This window comes from Amphibalanus amphitrite, unplaced genomic scaffold, assembly GCF_019059575.1.
Source record: "Amphibalanus amphitrite isolate SeventyFive unplaced genomic scaffold, NRLGWU_Aamphi_draft 000503F_arrow, whole genome shotgun sequence".
Taxonomy (NCBI): Eukaryota; Metazoa; Arthropoda; class Thecostraca; order Balanomorpha; family Balanidae; genus Amphibalanus; species Amphibalanus amphitrite.
Window position 1 is genome coordinate 316,934 of NW_024881997.1, and position 18,113 is coordinate 335,046.

Below are 18,113 nucleotides of genomic sequence, written 5' to 3' on the forward strand. Positions count from 1 at the left end.
CGACGTGCGCCAGACTCTCCGGCGTCCCCCAGTGGCGTTCGTCACCGTGTCCCTGTGTATCCCAGGTTCTCGGGTTACGACGAGTCGGCGGCCGAGCTGCGGCGCTGGGTGGACGAGGCGCGCGCCCGAGTCAGCCAGGAGCTCGAACTGAAGGCCACCCTGGACGACAAGTGTGACCAGCTGCAATCGTACCGGCTGCTATTGCACGACCTCGTGTCCCACCAGCAGGTCAGTGGATAGAGACATCGTATCCCACCAGCTGCAGTCGTACCGGCTGCTGCTGCACGACCTCGTGTCCCACCAGCAGGTCAGTGGATAGAGACATCGTATCCCACCAGCTGCAGTCGTACCGGCTTCTGCTGCACGACCTCGTGTCCCATCAGCAGGTCAGTGGAGACGGACCTCGCGTCCCACCAGTAGGTCAGTGGAGACGGACCTCGCGTCCCACCAGCAGGTCAGTGAATGGCTTCAGCTTGTCTGACCAGAAGTTCAACCACAACATATTTTTATTTAGAATGCCACTCGCATTTTTTTTTTTAACGTCGGCTTGTTCATAATCAGTTCAAAAAATTAAGCCGGATTCAATGTTTCTTGGACGACGGAGATTCTACGTCGTCCAGCCAATGGCGTTCGATAACCGCAGCCCAGTCCCCGCCGACATCGAACGCCATTGGCCGGACGATGTAGAATCTTAGTCGTCCGGGAGACATCGAATCCGGCCTAAAGCATGAAACAGACTCTTTCTGCAGTCAGGAAATCGCATGCGAGAGCCTATTCAAATACAAGGAAGCACGCTCGCATCAATTGCACGCACCTCCCGCAAGCGATTGATGCGAGAAGAATTATAATGTATTTAAATAGGCTCTCGCATGCGATTTCCTAAACGCGGAAAGAGTCTGTTTCAGCCTTAAATGTGAACAAAGTGCTTCTCAAGCTCCAAATTAGGGTACAGCTGCTGATGGCCTATTGGTATGTCAGCGCCTTTGTCGCGCACTCTCACTAAGCGACCGTCGTTTTCCCCTTCTGCAGGCGATCGCCGACTGTCGTGAGAAGGCCAGCGCTCTGCCGGACCGTACTGATGAGGTGACCCGCCTGCTGGACGGCCTGGCGCAGCAGCACCAGGAGATGCTGGAGACCGTCCAGGTACGACACGCACGGTGGTGGTGGTGGCGGATTACGTCAGACAGAGAGGGCTGTTTGAGCATGTTGACGAAGTCGTAGCGGTGTGAGGTGATCGTAAATTCTATAAGTGTTGCCGCGATGACTGTCGTGAGTTGTAATTGTGAGTACAACCATATCTTCATTCTGACTTGTGACCTCCACGTCTCAGGAGCGCGTGGAGCGGTACGAGGCGATCGTGGCTGACCACCAGCAGTACACCAAGGCCGTGCTGGACGCCCAGGAGTTCCTCGAGTCCACACACTCGGCTATAGAGATGTGGGGCCGTGCGCACGGAGAACTCGTTACCATCCGCGCCAACCTCGACAAACTGAAGGTGAGACGTTAAGGATGGACGGAGAGGGCGGGGGAGGCTGGGACGGGACGAGCACGGAGAAGGCAATCTGTCTTGATCTATGTATCTGGCGGACAATCTGTCTTGATTAAATCGCTGACTGATTCTGTATTGTGGTCGGTATGATTGACGGAATGATTGCCACGCTTTGGTGCGTTAATCATCGCTCAACTCCTTCCATGCGCATCTGCGCCCTGTCCTCGGTGACCAGTCGTCTCCCACTGTGAGCTGACCGGGCAGTATTACCTATATCGTGTGTTCTGACCGCCGTGTTCCGTCCCCATTTGTGCGAGCAGCAACTGAAGGCCGGTCTGCTGGAGGAGGCGGGCCGCGTCACCCTGGTACAGACCCTCGGTGAGAAGGTGATCCCCAACACGAGCGCCCAGGGCCAGCAGAACGTACGGGCGCAGCTGGAGAGCACCGAACAGGAGTGGCAGGCGCTCAGCTCGTCGGCAGAGTGAGTAGAGAGGCACCGGGGGAGAGGAGGAGGGAGGGGTCTCGATTAGGGTGGGGAGGGGTTGCGGGAGGCAGGGCTCATTCGAATTTGTGATTGTATTGACATTCGTCATACCATCAGCCGCGATACACCTTGGTGATTGCACTGCTCAGAATCGCCCACAACGGAGAAGAAGTCAGCGTCAACACTCCCCTCACCACACACAACGACGTCGCCTCTCAGTTTTCGGACGCGTCTTCGGAGCATTTTTATTTGGATCTCACCGTGAAATACTCATAAAACATAAAACAAATAGATACTGCAAACAGCTGCAGATCCAACTAATTTTCTGAACGCCAAAGCCTAGTGTTCTGAGCTCAGCAGCTGTGATGGATTGTGCTAGTGGGAGGTTAACTCCGGTCTTTGGACCGACCGAATAACCCGCCCCGCCGGCTCTGTTCTAGGGGAGGCCGCGGCCTGGAGTAAGTTCTCTCGTACTATCTGTGGCTTTATTAACAGCACTCGGTGACGCGGCGCGCGGCTGGTCGAGCGGTAGCTAGCGGGCCTGTCTCTCCACCCTACCGGGATGACCCCGGCTGTATTATCGCGTGGCACAGCGGGACACCGCCACTATATGTTTTCTCGCTCGGAAGGCACGGGAACTTGTCACATTTACCGTACATTTCCACACATTTTACCACACATCAGGTGGACACTCATCCCTGGATTTACTCCGAGATTGTGTATTTTTGGCGAGATCGTATTTCTGACTTTTGGTGACGGTTGTTTTTTATGAGCGTGGTGGGTCTGTTGACATGTGTTACCCTGTTTCGACTTTCAAATATAATGGTTGTGACTTGGCTGTGGCAGTGATAATACTGGTCGCTCGGTACACTTTTCGTTGTTAATACATGCGAACATTTTTACATCACATGCCTCTTTGGTAGGATCGATGTTGTAATGACCCTAGATAGCAAACTAAACAGATATGTGTATTTTATGTCCAATCAACAGCTGAATGGTTCAGCAGATATTGACAGCTGTAACTTAGTTACATGTAGTAATTGTTCAATGTTTTAAGTCGACCTGGCCGTTGTGTCTCATCAGTGCGTTTTCCCTTTCGTGGGCTACCAGTTTAGCCAGATTAGCCAGTTTTGGGACATGAATGACGACTTTTAATAATGTTGCGCGTAAGTCACTCCGCCCCCCCCCCCCTGTTGTTCATATTGAGCTGGGACAAACGAAACGACCAACGTGCCCGTCGATCCAAACTGCCGTCGCAGTTGTGTGCTTTATTATGCCGGGCCTGCATCACACCGCTGGCTCCCAGCCAACTCAATCAATCTGCAAACGTATCGAGCCGCCTTGTGTATTTCGGAAACAAAAACAACCACCCATGCTCGTGTTTCGACTATTGCGCTCACCAAACGCCGTACTCTCATTCCTTGACCTGTGGCTGCGGACTGCGGAGTGCGCGGGTCGTGCTTATCCCTGCAGTGGGAGTGCTCCCGCTGGTGCTGATATGATGTGTGGCGACTACCTGTACTTACAGGGCGGCCATTAACGGTCTGCAGCGGGTGCTGGACCAGTGGAGTCGGTTTGAGCAGATGAAGGACCAGTGGGCCGCCTGGCTCAAGGAGACGGACATGAAGCTGCACGCCGTCAACCTCAAGGACACGCTGCAGCAGAAGAAGGACCAGCTCGAGGAGCTGCAGGTGAGACGGACTGACGCGCGCCGTGTGGCCGTAAGGCCGTAACCGCTGATTGCGTCGCTGACAGTCGTCTCGCTGTTTATTACGACGAATCCTTATCGCCGGCATAACTGCCGGTTAACTGACATTAAGTCTTCAGCTCATGAATGTGTTTGGGTGCAATTGTTACTTATTCCATAAACAGTGTCCTCTCTGTACTCTATCCGTCCTTTATCCGCCACTCCCACAGGCCATTCAGGGTGAGGTGCGCGCCCGTGAGCTGGAGATTGACGCGCTGACGGACCGAGCCGAGGAGCTGAGCTCGGCCTGCTCGGCCGGACGGCAGTCGCAGCACGGACAGATCATCGCCAAGTACCAGCAGGTGGCCCAAACCGTGCAGGTGAGTGGCCGCTGGGTACGGGGAAGAGGATGACGGGAGTGCTGTGCTGTCGGGGCGCTTCAGCAGCTCTAGTAGGCTAGCAAGCGCCCAAAGAGAGCAGCTCATCAGTCATCACGCTTCCTGGACAAGGGACGGGGTCAGATCACGTCACAACTCTGGCGCTACTGTGAGGGGTAGGTGGCAGCTCATCAAGCATGGGAGTGGTGCCGTCCCGACTTTCTACCGAAATGCCTGTCACAGAATGCCAGATAAATGACTGTACTGTGTGTATCGGCCGTCCCCAGGAGCTGGTGGCGACGTGGCAGCAGTACGTGGCCAGTCACAGCGACTACAGCCGCCAACTCAGTGAGACCTCCGTCTGGCTCAAAGACGTCCAGTCCAAGCTGGCCTACTGCTCCGACCTGTCGGCCACATCGCAGAAGGAGCTCGAGGCCAAACTGGCCACCGTCAAGGTAAGACTGGGATCCAAATTGCTGCTCAATAACTGCATTCAAGTCAGTTTTCCTTCCTATACTGTGTACGTGTAGGGATAAACTGATGCTGGCCGAGACGTCAAATCACCTATTAGACGCTGTGCTAATTGGATCGCATGTTAGCCGGCGCACTTCTCATTCCCCTGTCTCCCTCGCCTCAGGACCTGCTGCTGTACAAGGACGAGGGCTTCAAGCGTGTGCACGCAGCCGTCGACCTGGGTCACCAGGTGCTGCGTAACACGGAGCCGACCGGCCACCAGGCCATCAGCGAGCAGCTGACGGCCCTCCAGGAGAGCTGGGGATCCATGGCCACCCAGATGGCCGAGACCAAGGTATGCGCTGTCGTGGAGAGATATTGTGACTGGCTGTCCAAGGCTGTGTGTGCTCAAGGTTGCGAGGACAGTGATAATAAAACCTTGTTGTCTGTAGGAGAGGGAGTTGTTATTCCATGCGAATCTTTCGGCGAGTTCGGTCTACTGTTCGGGAAATCATACGAGCCCGCAATGGCTAGCGGTCGGCACAGATAGATCATGTGTTGCAATTCAATCTCAACCTTGATGTAACTGGTCAAGGGATACACAACACACACAATTACACTTCACCCAGTGTGTAATCGCGATCCGTCCATGACCGAGTATAACCCACCCGTTTCCAGAGTAACCTGGACGAGGCGATCCACCGCTGGGCCGGATTTCTGGAGGAGATCCAGCGCCTGAAGCGTTCCTCGGACGCCACGGGCGCGGTGCTCCAGGAGGCAGCGCAGTTCCAGACCACTATGGCAGAGAAACGCGCACAGCTGGACAGACTCAAGGTGGGAGGGCTCAGGGCGGACGGGAGAACGCACGTACTGACCATGGCTGCTGAGTCTAGAGGCACCGACAGTAAACGCACCATGCTTTGTTGCGTATACTTTTATATTTTGCATGACGATAGAATGTGCGTAAAGGATGTTTTCAGCATCGTCATGCGACAAAAAGATACATACCCCCTCCCCCTTACACACACCCATAAGAAGTCTATGTATGTCGAATGTAATCCAAACGTTTGGCTTACCGATTTGTTTTCAGTCAAGTTTTGTTCTTATTTCCATCTCGTTGGTCTTGCATTATTCTAGCATTGCCGCCAATTGCATTTTTCATGTCGTAAACGTGAAAGCGTGTCTCGATGCCCCGCTGACGTCATCCTGCGTCCGTGTCGTCCTCAGTCGCTGGAGGAGAGTCTGCGCTGTGAAAAGTACGAGGTAGACAGTCTGAAGAGCAAGGCGGCCGAGATGTCGGCCTCCGGTAACCAGGCGCAGGCGGCCGCTCAGGCGCAGCAGATCCTCAACCAGTACGACCAGACGGCCGACAGGATACGGGTACGGATCGGGGGACCATGAGGGACGGTTTCAGTGACTGGCTGGGGATAACTCGCCATGCTGTTCTTTGCAACTATCTCAAACTGTTAAAATCTTACATGAGGTTAAGATCACGAATCGATACAGTTTATCCGATGAATATCAACATTATGAACTGAAGTAAACGTCGGGAGCTGGAAGTTTCTGGTAGCCTGCTGAAGTTCTGAATGCCGTGCTAAGCCCATCCCGCAGCAGTCCCTTGATGATGCCTTACGTCCCCAACTTGGTGCTCGCCCTGTCCCCGTGTCCCTGCAGCTGGTGTGTGACTGCCCGTCCCCTTCCTCTAACGAGCTCCCGCCGTTGTTTTCCCCTCCGTCAGCTGTTGCGCCGTGAGCGGGAGGAGCAGTACAAGCACCACCGTAGCTGGAAGCAGGCGTTCGACGAGTTCCAGGCGTGGATGTCGACAGTGCGGGAGAAGGTGCCGGCCGTTCGACAGCGCTCGTTCGGAGACCGATCGGCCATCGAGGGCGTCGTGGCTGCGCTGGATGTGAGTGAAAGACGGTGGGATGGGCTGGTAAAACAACTGCAGGAATGGGGAGTCCAATGCTCAGAATCTAGGATAAGAACTGAGACGTGACAGAGACCGGTTGAAGTGTTCTTGCTTCCGGCTCGCTCTTTTTCATTTCTTTTTGTGGCCGTTCTCTTCGTCCCATAGTAATTTGTGAAGCCTGTGTTACCGTTTGAGTTGTTTCTTCACATGAAATTAAAGTCGTTCTCATGTAGCCTAAAGAAATACCGTTCCCTGTGTAAGCAGTGATCTGAGACTCGGCTGTCTGTGTCCAGTGAAACATTCTGACCATTCCTGTCTGTGCACAGGGTATCCTGTGTAAGCAGTCGGCCGGCCAGCTGACCCTGGAACACCTGGTGCACACGGGTGACGTCATGATGGCCTCCACCTCCGAGCTCGGACAGAAGGAGATCAGACAGGACGTGGCCAACGCGCAGAGCCAGTTCGAGGAGTTCTTCAACGGTGCGTGCATTTGCGAAGGGCTCGGTGTGTGCATAATGGTTACTGGCGTCAGTAGTTTGATTCTATCAACTGATCAGTTTTATTTGACGTATTCTTCAAGACTTTTCTTGATTATAACTTGCCTAGGTCACCGTTCATCACCCCTGCAGACGCTCGTCAGTGAAAATTCTCACCCACTTTACCCTCCTATACGCCTTTGCCAACATTATTGTGTATAGCATCTCTCAAACTCCGCCATCTTCTCCCGCAGACATCCGTCAGCAGAAGCGTAACCTGGAGACGATCGAGAGCCAGCTGAAGTCGTACAAGGAGGAGTACGAGCGTATCTCGGACTGGCTCCAGGCCGCCGACGTCCAGGTCAAACAGCACAAGACCGTGTTCGTGGCCACGCGCGAAGAGAAACAACAGCTCGTCGAGAAAATTCAGGTGATAATGAGAATGAGGTGGGATGGAAATGGAAGGCTTGGATGTGAACATTGCCGTTGAGTTAGTGGGAAATCGTCATTACAAATATTGTTTGTCCTCTGTTTCGACATTTTCCAGCGATGGGGTCGTTGATTGGGTGTTCAGTGTGCTCCCATGAATTCTCACGTCGCCCGTCGCTCGCCAGGACGTGTGTCGCAGTCTGGAGTCGGGTGGTGAAGACATCAGTCGGCTGCAGTCCACGGCGTCTGGCCTGCTGGCCTCCCACCTGGAGGGCTACATCAGCCAGCAGCTGCGACACCTGGCCTCCAGACACCAGGTGCGGGACGGTAGCGGGACTGGGATGGACTGCCTACTTACCTAACATTTTGCTTACCTAACGGTGCAAATGAATCTCTTCTATGTTCTTCCGTCTGATGCCTCTCCATGCCCTCCATGTGCAGATAGCCCTACCCAGGGTGTCCCATCTAAGTCTCTACTCTATCCTTTCCCAAGTGCGAGTGAACCTGATGCCCTTCTAGCCCTTCTCTCCTCCCAACGGGTTTTCCACCGTTACAAGCAAAACTGGGGCTCGTCTCACTCCTTCCTTGTCTTTCTGCTTCTCAGGTGCAAGTGAACCTGGCGCGTGACGTGGAGCGGAAGCTGGTGGCGATCGCCGACCAGCACTCGGAGTTTGAGGGCGCGCTGCGCCGCGCCGCTGACTGGATGGAGGAGGCTCGAGAGGTGATCCGCGGCCGCTCCGGCTCCGGCTCCGGCTCCGGCTCCGACGGCGAGCCCGACTCGGGACGGCAGGGCGTCGAACAGCACCTCAAGGCCATTCAGGTGGGTGGCGGAGGGGCATGGCACGGCGCTGAAGGGTGGTAGCGAAGGAAATGATAAATTTGAGTTTCGTGTCAAACATTGCCATAAAGAAGCTAGTAATGTCTGCTCTGAAACTGCTCCATAATAACCAGTAAAACGCCTTTTGGGCGAAGAACGAGCGAGCGAGATAGTGAGCCCTGCACGTGCGGAAGGGCGAGAGGGTGCTTTCAACGGGCTTGCGCAAAGCACCTTTCTAACCGGTCGCTAGCGGTGTGCCAAAATTGAATGCAATCGGCCCAGCCGTTCCTGAGATCTGGAAGCGGCATTCTGCACGTGCGCACATGCAAACGGGGTCCAAACTGACTTTTGCACGGCACCCTACTAACTGGTCCCCAACCGTGTACCAAATTTGAGCGCAATCGGCCCAGCCGTTCTCGAGATCTGGAGGCGCCCCCTGCACGTGCGCACGTGCAGTAGCACCTTAACCGCAACACATGGGAATGCATTGGCTGGTGGGTGCCTACCTGTATGCCAAGTTTCAGCGAAATCGCCCCAGTAGTTACCGAGTTATTAAAATGGGAACAAATTTGACACCTCTTATTGTTGTATTTAGCACGTGCACTGGGGGTGACCCACATGCATCGAGAGTATCCCATTTTTGGTAGAAGGGATGCTGCTACCCTACAAAAATTACCGCAAGTCAATCGCTCAAGCGGCTGCTGAGATATGAGCCTCTCAAAATCACTACTTTTGCAAAACAGCTTGAACACCCTTGACTTTTCACGTGGCACGTGTCATGACGGTCACTGAGATGTATCAAAAGTAGTCTATTACGGGGTAGAAGGAATGGGGCTACCCAGCAAAAAAGACCGCAGGCCAATCGGTCCAGCGGTTGCTGAGATATAAGCCCCTCAAAAGCGTTACAGGCCGGGCCGGGCCGGGCCGCTCATACTGAGATTTTTCCGTTATATTGAAAAGACTCGCTTCGCTCGCTGCGCTCGCTCGCTCGTAACCACTTTTCCCTCACACTTGGCATTTTTAAACTTCGACATAAATATCGGAGCTTCAAATTTTCTAAGTTCTAAAACTTGTAGAGTCGATGTTATCATGCCGGTCTGTTTTCAGGAGCTGATTCGTAACCAGGACGAAGGTCAAACGCTGGTACACCAGGCCGCCAGCCTGGGCGAAAAGGTGCTCAGGAACACACACTCGTCTGGTCGGGAGGACGTCAAACAGGCCATGAAGGACATACAGAACGACTGGGACAGGTTCATCAAGAAACTCACCAACGCCAAGGTAAACGAGTGGTTAACTCACAGCAGTGCCAGCACGGCTTGCTAAGACAATGTCTGAGATACGGAGCAGTGACATTCGTGGTGATAACTCCTACTGTCAAAGGAAGGATTCACTTGACGTAATTACCATATGACGTGGCTCATGGGTCAACGCATCAGCTCTTATCGGCCGTTAAAGTCGACCACTGTCTGAACTTATTTGCCTGTGTCTGTAGACATGTGTCGCTCGTCCTCGCCCCGCTCTGTCCATAGATCGCTTCCCGTTTGCATGTCACTGACGGCCGCCCCCTTATTCCCTCCTCCTCTTACAGGCCCAGCTGGAGACCAGTCTGCTGCAGTGGTCGGACGCCGGCTCCACCTACACGCGACTGCAGCGCTGGATATCGGACCGGGAGGCGCGGTTGCAGCAGGTGCTCGAACACAAACCCCGCCAGCGGCCGTCGGCCAATAAGGATCAGCTGGCCAGTCTGGGCGAGAAGAAGGCCGCACTGAGACGCACCAACAGCATCATGCAGGTCGGTCAACGGTAACTGTTGCTGGCGTAGAAATGCTGAAAAGAGATCTGAACACCAGCTCTGATGACAATGGTATTCTTAGATGCGATATTTTCTCATCTATTTTTATCCGCTCTGCTTAGGAGACCATTTAAGTGTCATGTCATACTACATACTCCACAATTCTTCCGATGCATGTGTGGTTGTGCTGACTCCTTCCCGCTCGTCCCCGGCAGGACATCGTCTCGTTCCAGCCGATGATCGCGTCCGTGACATCGAGCTCTGAGGGTGCGCGCGGCCGGCGCAGGCACGCCTCCGAGATCAGCGACAAGTACGAGACGCTGAGCCGGCAGGCGCGCCAGGCCTACGAGCGACAGAAGCAGCTGGTCGAACAGCACGGCGCCTTCATCGACGCCGCTGGGGAGTTCATCACGTGGCTGCAGACGGCCCGGGAAAGACGTGCCAAGTGTGCGGAGCCCACCGGACACAGGGACGCCCTGGCCAGCCGCATGACCGCGCTCAAGGTACGAAAGGGCGGGACGAGACAGGCGGAGGGAAGAAGGTAGGGAAGCTTGAAAGAGTGATGTGTGTCAGGGGAGCCGTCGTTTGTGGAAAACAGGTGATGGCGAGTAGGGTCTGCAGTGGTGTACTGAGCTTTGAGTTCTCTGACTCCTTAGTTATCTTTCTAGCTGAGGTTTATTTGCCATTGGGTCTACACTTACAGTGCAGGGATATTTCTATCTCGCACTTCTCTGAGATGCAAAGATAAGGTCTCGAGGGTTCTGGAGCAACAGCAGCTGCTGCAGTGTTTGTGTGTGAGCTGCAGTGTTTATCAACTTTACTGTGTTTGTGTGTTCAGTTACTGGAAGCGGACGCCTCGGAGGGTCAGTCCCTGCTCGACTCGGCCCCGGAGCATTGTTTGCTATCTGTTTGCTCTTTGCTCAGTTATTGGAAGCGGACGTCTCCGAGGGCCAGTCCCTGCTCGAATTTGCCCGGGCGCTTACGTGCTCTGGGGCTGCTCTGACCTGTGTAACTTTTTCAGCTGCTAGAGGCGGATGTCTCCGAGGGCCAGTCGCTGCTCGACTCGGCCCTGGAGCTCGCCAAGGCGGCGCTGCAGGTGGCTGAGGACGAGGACGACCGGGAGGTGATCGAGGAGCAGGTGGCCAAACTGCAGGCGCAGATGGACGATTACAGGTGAGCCAACATGAGTGGCAGGGCGACGGTTGGGCGGGTCGGCCGGCAGGCAGAGTGAGCAAGGTAGATATAGCAGACTCAAGGCGAACAAATAAAACTAAATGTTAACTCCAAGAACATCCATGACTTGGCATTAATCAGTCAGTCTAGTAAGTTGGCTGCTTGAGCGATGCTTGGGGCCTACCGTGCGGTGTGTTGAGTGTCGGCCGTCTCTCAGTCTAACCCGCCGGTCTCTCTCGCGCGCCGTTAGGGAGTCGGTGGCCGCCACTCGGGAACTGCTCGAGTCGGGCGTGGTCAAATGGACCAAGTACGAGGAGCGTCTCAAACAGTGCCAGGCGTGGATCAGCGACAAGGAGTCGGAGGTGCAGACCTACGGCGGACTGCACGCCGGACTGCAGGAGAAACAGACCGCCGTCGAGGCGTTCCAGGTCGGTACCAGGGGTGGAGAGGGTCTGACTGCTTCAGGCCTCACGCTGAGAGGGCGGAAGGTCGGTGCTTTGGACCAATTTCTTCGTAAAATATTTTGCCTTAGAAGACACGGGGTTTAGCTATCAGATCATTAGGACGACAGTTTTCCTGATTAGCGGGGCCTGTCGAGCTTTATTCCTTTCCATAAAATTTCGCTCCGTGATGCTCCCTCCCGTCCTTTTGCTGACTGTGAACTGGGTACGCTGCTGTTTGTCCAACCTACTAAAATTATGCGCTTCCAGACTCTGCTGTCGGACATGTACGAATGGCAGTCGACGCTGGACGAGCTGAACGTGTCGGCCACGCTGCTGCTGGATAACTGTGCCGACTCGCGCATCGCCAACTCGGTCACCCAGCTCACCACCAAGTACAACGCTCTACAGTCACTGGCCAAAGACGTGTTCCGACGACTCGAGGTCGCCCATCTGGTGAGAAACGCTTTATTGTGCTGGGGACAGTGGGGAAGATAACTACTCATCTTTACTTTTATTTTGCTAATTAAAAGTTTTTTATAGCAATGAGCGCGAAACATTGTTCTCAAAATTACTGGTTGTTGCCATAAAACTCATTTGACACTGGGACTTGGAGTCATGGGAGCATGACTGCGCTGGTCACGTATTTTTGAATGATGATTTTAATTGTCAACCCTAACGAGCACACATCCTTTCTGATTTCTGGTTGTCACCAATCCCCTTTCCTCTCTGATATTTCACAGGAGCACAAGCAGCACTCGGCGCTCTGTCACGAGATCGACGAATGGATGGAGAAGACGCGAGAGAAGCTGGCCGAGACGGCGCCGCTGACCAGTCGCCACTCTGAGCTGCTCACCAAACTGCACACGGTGCAGAGCCTGCGGGCCTCCGTCGAACAGGGACAGAAGAAACTCAGGTGAGAATCGGGCGGCTGGGTCGAGTGGGGAGACAGGAGTGATAACTGCTACGGACCATGTCTTTTCTCTGATACTCTTCTAGTCTGGTAATACCGTAATTATTTGTATTTCAGACCTGGTTAGGAAGCGGTACGCATTTGCCTAAGTTCCCTGCCTAGTTCTGGAACGTAGACTTTACCTGCGAATGCTGCAGCTTGCGTTTCCTTCACCCTTTCGCTCTCACCCATTCACCCACTTTTTCGCATTCCCTACACCCCATTGCTGAGTCTTCCCTCCCGACCCGTCAGGTATGCCATGGAGCTGAAGGAGCGAGTCATCATGAACACGGCAGAGGGCGGGGGTACCCGGATAGAACAGGACGCCGACACCCTGAGCGCAGAGTTCGACAAACTCATCGCCGACATCATGGAACGAAAGAACGAGCTCACCGCCAAAATCGGCGAGCTCGACGAGATATTCAAGGTGAGCTTGGTGATATCATGCTCAATGGTGATTGGCATCGTGAACCAGCTGACTGCAGTGTATACTGTAAAGTCGTTTAGCCATAACAGCATAATTATCGTTTGAATGTCACTGAAGTGATGTGTTGATAATAATTTATGTGTTTTCAGGCCAACCAAACGCTGACTGAGGCCCTGGATGACATCGACGCCAAGATCCAAGGCGACGGAGACCTGCTGTTCTCCGAACTCAACGAGAAGAAAACAGCGCTGGAAAAGTGAGTCGGCCGATCGCGAATAGCTGCGAATGAAATTTAATTCCATTGTCGCGCTTATTCCCTCCTTGGCTTCCTTTCCATTCGCTCAGTTTTCTACAGAAGGCTTATGCTACGGTCTAAGGAAGTTTAAAAACAGGAAGTAACGATGGGATTCTTTCTGTCCGGTTCAGGTACCGAGCCCTTGCGACCGAAGTCCAGTCTCTGTCAAACCAAGTGAGCCAGCTGCGCACGACGGCCGACGCTGCTGAGGGCGAGAAGGCGCTGCCAGAGATTGTACAGACGCTGGAGAGACACCGGCTCACCGCTGCCAAGGTGGACGACGCCATCAAGGTACGGCGGGTGTGGGTCGCTTGTCTGTCAGACGCGCCGGCACACCAGGGCAGGGATCTGCTCTTACATGTGAATTGAGTCGTAGATGCTAAGGTTAAGCTTCGGGACGTACAAAACGTGGATTGGCAGTTGTAACAGTTAAGTATTGGCTGACCGGAAGGTGTCCGCGTAGATTTGTTTGTCTGAGAAAGTCAGGCAGCCCACAGCTGTTTGACTGATGCAGTTCTACGGTGAGGTATCAGGTAACTGAGGTAGTTGGTCGCTGACTCTCCGCGCTTCCCGCCAGGTGCTGGAGGAGCGGGCCGCTCAGCACGAGCGGTACGCGGCGGCTCACACTGCTGCCGCCGACTGGCTGAAGGCGGCCCGGCTGGGTCTGCAGCAGGCGTCGGACGCCACCGGCGCCTGGGACGAGCTCAACGCCCGGCTGGAGGCCAACAGGACACTCACAGACACACTGCCCAAAGGTCAGTCACCGACCGATCCACTACCCGAAGGTGGGCCAACGTCGCATACATAAATGACTGCCGAAGCAAGACAATTGGCCAATTCTGTCTCGACGTTTACATGCCAGGATAGAGCTCGCTTCCGCCAAGTAGTAAATGCAGTGTGAACGCTGTGTGATCAGTCACATGAATCGGATGCGGCAGTCTGGTCCGGTGCCTTCGCTCTAACCTTAGTAACGTGTTTTCTGACCGTTTCCAGGCAAGTCGCTGTTGGACGATGTGGTCAGCCAGGGCGAGGCGCTGCAGGAGGTCTGTCCGGCCGGCGGTCACCAGTCCCTGGCCAGGGAGGCTGAGGCACTGCAGGTCAGTCAGGGAGGGGAGAGATGGACTTAGGAGGAGGGCTTACTCCGGGCATGAAATTTTCCTTGGGAAGAGGAAGAGGCTCGCTACAAAAGATTCATGTACCCGTGCGCGTGCGTGTTTCGAGATACTATCGACAGCTCGTGCGACGGGCATGATTGAGAAATGTGGAACTGAATGGACATGGTAAAAGATATGTGTCAGCTACTATCCTGACTTATAATTATCTAAACCCGATCCCTTCTCACTCAGGTCGAGTACGACTCGTTGTGTAAGCTGGCGGCCTCCAGTGAGGCTGCTCTGTCCCGCTGTGTGGCCGCCTGGTCCGAGTTCACGGCACTGCACGACGACCTGCGCTCGTGGCTGGAGAAGGCCCGCGACCGGGAGCCGCCCGCCCAGACCGCCTCGGCCGCGCCGGCCGTCAACGGGGACGACGACCAGCACTTGCAGACCGTCAAGGTGACTGGTGGTAGGGTTCATTCGTAGGGCGCACATCAATTTCCGTATATCGTCGTATAATGAACATAGGGAGGGTTGGAGAGCGGTTACAGCCGTGGCTCGTGAGTCATTGGAAAGTTAGCTTAAAATGTATCGGCAATGTTGTGCATTCAATTGAAAGAAATTTGATAGTTGAGACTGTAATGTGTCAGTGTCTCACTCGGACTGCTGCTCATGGTGTGCTGTGACTCATGCTGTCGCCGGTGCAGGTGTGACCATCGTATAACCCCCGCTCTCCCTCCCTATCACCCCCAGACGCTGTGGTCGGAGGTGTCGGAGCGTCGCCGCTCGGTGGACCGACTGGCCGACCGCTGTGAGACGCTGATCGAGCTCAGCGGCCAGCCGGAGGTCCGTGAACAGGCCGTCCAGCTGCAGGCCGACCACGCCGCACTGCTCAGTCGGCTTCAGGTGGGAAAGGACAATCGCATACACACTACACAGTTCACACATGTGGTCCTGGACATGAGCACTTATCAAACACTTGATATCCAAGCACCAAGGGTCGATGTCGGTTTATGCAGATGTCTCATTTATCCTTCAATCACAGTCCTTCCTAATGCGTTTTACGTCGCCAGACAACTCATGCAGCTGGAAATATCCCCCTTCTTATTTTTTCCTGTCACAAATAAACTAGGCAGTACCGGTTGTGAATAATATGCTGGATCATTATTACAACAGCCAAAAAACTCTACCATCTCCCTTTCTCTCTTCCCCTTCTCATCATACCTCCCTGTCCGCCGCCAGGCCACGCTGTCCCAGCTGGAGCGTCGCTGTCAGTCGGAGCGAGAGGTAACTGCAGCACGCGCCGAGCTGGCCACCTGGCTGGAGCGGAACCGCGGCACGGTGGCCGACTGCCGGCAGCTGCAGCTCACCGCGCCGCAGCTCACCGACAACCTGCACATGCTCACCGTGAGTGGGGCGCTGCGCTCACCGGGCGCTCACCGGGCGCAACTGGGGACACGGGGCAGTCGTGACAAGCTTTATGGCTTCATGGCGCTGATAGTGGAGTTCGTAACTTTTGCTCGTCTTCTCTACCGTTCTTGTGAATGCCCAAATAAAATGCCGCTGAGACTCTTCTGACCAGACCTAGGAAGAGTAAAGATGCCCGTATCCTCTCTGTGTAGCTGGGATTGAACCGTAGGTCGGAAGAACTGATCATTGTCTGACTGTTCCCTGTCTGCACAGCTGGTGTCGACCCGTATGACGGAGGGGCAGCACCTGCTGGGGGCGCTGCAGACTTCCTACACAGCGGCGGCCGAGAGCCGACCGGCCGAGGCCCAGCAGGAGCTGACAGAGGACCTGACTCGGCTCAGGGCAGAGTACGACCAGCTGGCCATCGAACTGCAACAGGTGGGTCGACTGAAGACGGCGGATTTGAGCTGGGGCACAGCGGGGTGGGAGACCGGACAGTGTCACGTCGGACAGTCACAGCGCGACTTGGGCCGGTACACAGCGGGAACTGTGATACAGATATGATACAGAGACGCAGCTGTCTCTACAACAGACCACAGTGGGATGGATGGTAACTGGTGGCATATAATTATAGATGGACGAAGCTCGATTAAGGCCGGCGTATGGGTAATCTGAAAACAGTGTAATCAACTTTCGGGTGTTGTGGCGGTCTGTCGACTATGGACAATGGTGGAGTGAGGCATTTCACGGCCCGTCTCCTCCTTTCACTTCCACACGTGTCTGTCTCCCCGCCACCCAGGTGAGCTCGGAGGTAAAGTCGCGGCTGCAGCGCTGGGAGGAGACGGCGGACACGGTCTCCCAGTTGGACACCTGGCTGAAGGAGCTGACGACCCGGCTGGACGCGGCGCCGGAGCCCACCGCCGACCTCGCCCATCTGAGGGCCACGCTGGAACGACTGACGGTGAGTGCTGTGCCGCCAATGGCAGACTAGGGACGTGGGATGGGTGGCCGCTCCCAGTGTGGTGTCCTGCAGCTGCTATCAGCTGAGAGATTCGCCAAAAATGTTTAGTATCGCCGCGGTTGATGTCACCACAGCTGTTGCTTCCAATATACAATTTTGACAGCGTAATTATCTACATAGAGAAAGTATTCGAACCGCTTGAGGTGTTCCACACTTGTCCTGGTCGCTAAGCTCACGTTTCCCACTGTTTAATTTCTCAGGATGCTCAGAAGCGCCTGGAGGCCCGCCGCCCGGACCTGGACTCTGCTCTGGAGGAGGCCACTCAGCTGTCGGCCGGCACCGAGCCCGTGGCGTCGGCGGACGGCGGTCCGGCGCTGCTAGCCAGGGCACAGGACGTGCGCGCCCGCTGGGAGGCCGCCGAGGGCCGCTGCCGCGAGCTGGTGGCCAAACTGCAGACGGAGGTGGAGGTGAGAGGCTGATACTGGACGGGGAATGATACAGTCGAGTGATGATACTGGCTGTGACGGTACCGAGTGATACTGGGCTGGGAGGGTATGTAAGTACAATGGATGATACGGGGCTGGGACGACTCCGGATTTCGGTAGGATTTGTCGTTTCATGGGATAGGTTAGATTAGGTTGCGTGAGATAGGGCGAGCTTTGCTCACCAGACAGATCGATATTGCGGATCCACAGTACACGAATTCCCTGGCGCTTACTGGTTGTCATTCTCATATTCCAGGAGTTCAACGAGTACAACAGTAGCCTGCACGAGGCGCAGAAGTGGCTGCTACAGATCTCCTATCAGCTGATGGGTCAGAACGCCCAGTACATCTCCAACCGGGAGCAGACGGCCGCCCAGATCGAGCGACACAAGGTGGGTTGCGCACTGAACAGAACGGAACCGGGAGATGCTGGTATCGGGGCCTAGCGTCGCACGCGTTATAATACTGGCTTCTTTTCATGTCCTTGAGGTCTAGTTGTTCTCCGACTCTCTGACTCTCTCCTCCCCGGTCACACGCATGAGTTGATGTCCGAGCTCGAGTCGTTCCTCTGTCTCTGACTGTCCCTCTCATGTCCCACAGGAGGTGATGTCCGAGTTCGAGTCGTTCTCCGACTCTGACTCTCCTCCCCCTATCTCACAGGAGGTGATGTCCGAGTTCGAGTCGTTCTCGGACTCGCTCCGCGATCTGGAGCGCCGCGGCCACAGTCAGGTGGAACGGTACGAGGAGGTGTCCCCGGCCATCCGCCAGGAGGTGGACAAACAGCTGGACAATATCCGCAGCAGCTACAGCTCGCTGCACGCCACCGCCCAGCAGATCAACGTCAGTAGCCGCTCCACGGGGTGGCGCACTGTTGGGGTGGTCGGGAAAAGTTGGATTATAATTGAGGATAGGTTTGGTAGGGTGGCTTATATAGGTGAAATGTCAATGCGTTGTTTATATTTTG

General features: G+C 55.0%; 1 protein-coding gene across 1 annotated transcript in view; it reads left to right on the forward strand.

Annotated features, from left to right (window-relative positions):
• The window catches only part of LOC122392833 (nesprin-1-like), a 108,011-nt gene that overhangs the window by 60,305 nt on the left and 29,593 nt on the right, over positions 1-18,113 (forward strand). The window contains exons 59-93 of the mRNA XM_043388145.1: positions 66-228; positions 1,030-1,143; positions 1,331-1,495; positions 1,810-1,970; positions 3,502-3,664; positions 3,891-4,040; positions 4,325-4,492; positions 4,675-4,845; positions 5,169-5,324; positions 5,718-5,870; positions 6,229-6,396; positions 6,726-6,879; positions 7,130-7,305; positions 7,490-7,621; positions 7,909-8,124; positions 9,229-9,399; positions 9,710-9,913; positions 10,129-10,416; positions 10,935-11,086; positions 11,337-11,514; positions 11,797-11,982; positions 12,270-12,442; positions 12,731-12,905; positions 13,055-13,161; positions 13,332-13,491; positions 13,778-13,955; positions 14,194-14,297; positions 14,547-14,753; positions 15,048-15,200; positions 15,537-15,701; positions 15,978-16,142; positions 16,504-16,665; positions 16,926-17,132; positions 17,407-17,541; positions 17,810-17,989. Of these exons, the coding sequence (XP_043244080.1) occupies positions 66-228; positions 1,030-1,143; positions 1,331-1,495; positions 1,810-1,970; positions 3,502-3,664; positions 3,891-4,040; positions 4,325-4,492; positions 4,675-4,845; positions 5,169-5,324; positions 5,718-5,870; positions 6,229-6,396; positions 6,726-6,879; positions 7,130-7,305; positions 7,490-7,621; positions 7,909-8,124; positions 9,229-9,399; positions 9,710-9,913; positions 10,129-10,416; positions 10,935-11,086; positions 11,337-11,514; positions 11,797-11,982; positions 12,270-12,442; positions 12,731-12,905; positions 13,055-13,161; positions 13,332-13,491; positions 13,778-13,955; positions 14,194-14,297; positions 14,547-14,753; positions 15,048-15,200; positions 15,537-15,701; positions 15,978-16,142; positions 16,504-16,665; positions 16,926-17,132; positions 17,407-17,541; positions 17,810-17,989 (5,860 nt within the window). The remainder of the gene's footprint in view (positions 1-65; positions 229-1,029; positions 1,144-1,330; positions 1,496-1,809; positions 1,971-3,501; positions 3,665-3,890; positions 4,041-4,324; positions 4,493-4,674; positions 4,846-5,168; positions 5,325-5,717; positions 5,871-6,228; positions 6,397-6,725; positions 6,880-7,129; positions 7,306-7,489; positions 7,622-7,908; positions 8,125-9,228; positions 9,400-9,709; positions 9,914-10,128; positions 10,417-10,934; positions 11,087-11,336; positions 11,515-11,796; positions 11,983-12,269; positions 12,443-12,730; positions 12,906-13,054; positions 13,162-13,331; positions 13,492-13,777; positions 13,956-14,193; positions 14,298-14,546; positions 14,754-15,047; positions 15,201-15,536; positions 15,702-15,977; positions 16,143-16,503; positions 16,666-16,925; positions 17,133-17,406; positions 17,542-17,809; positions 17,990-18,113) is intronic.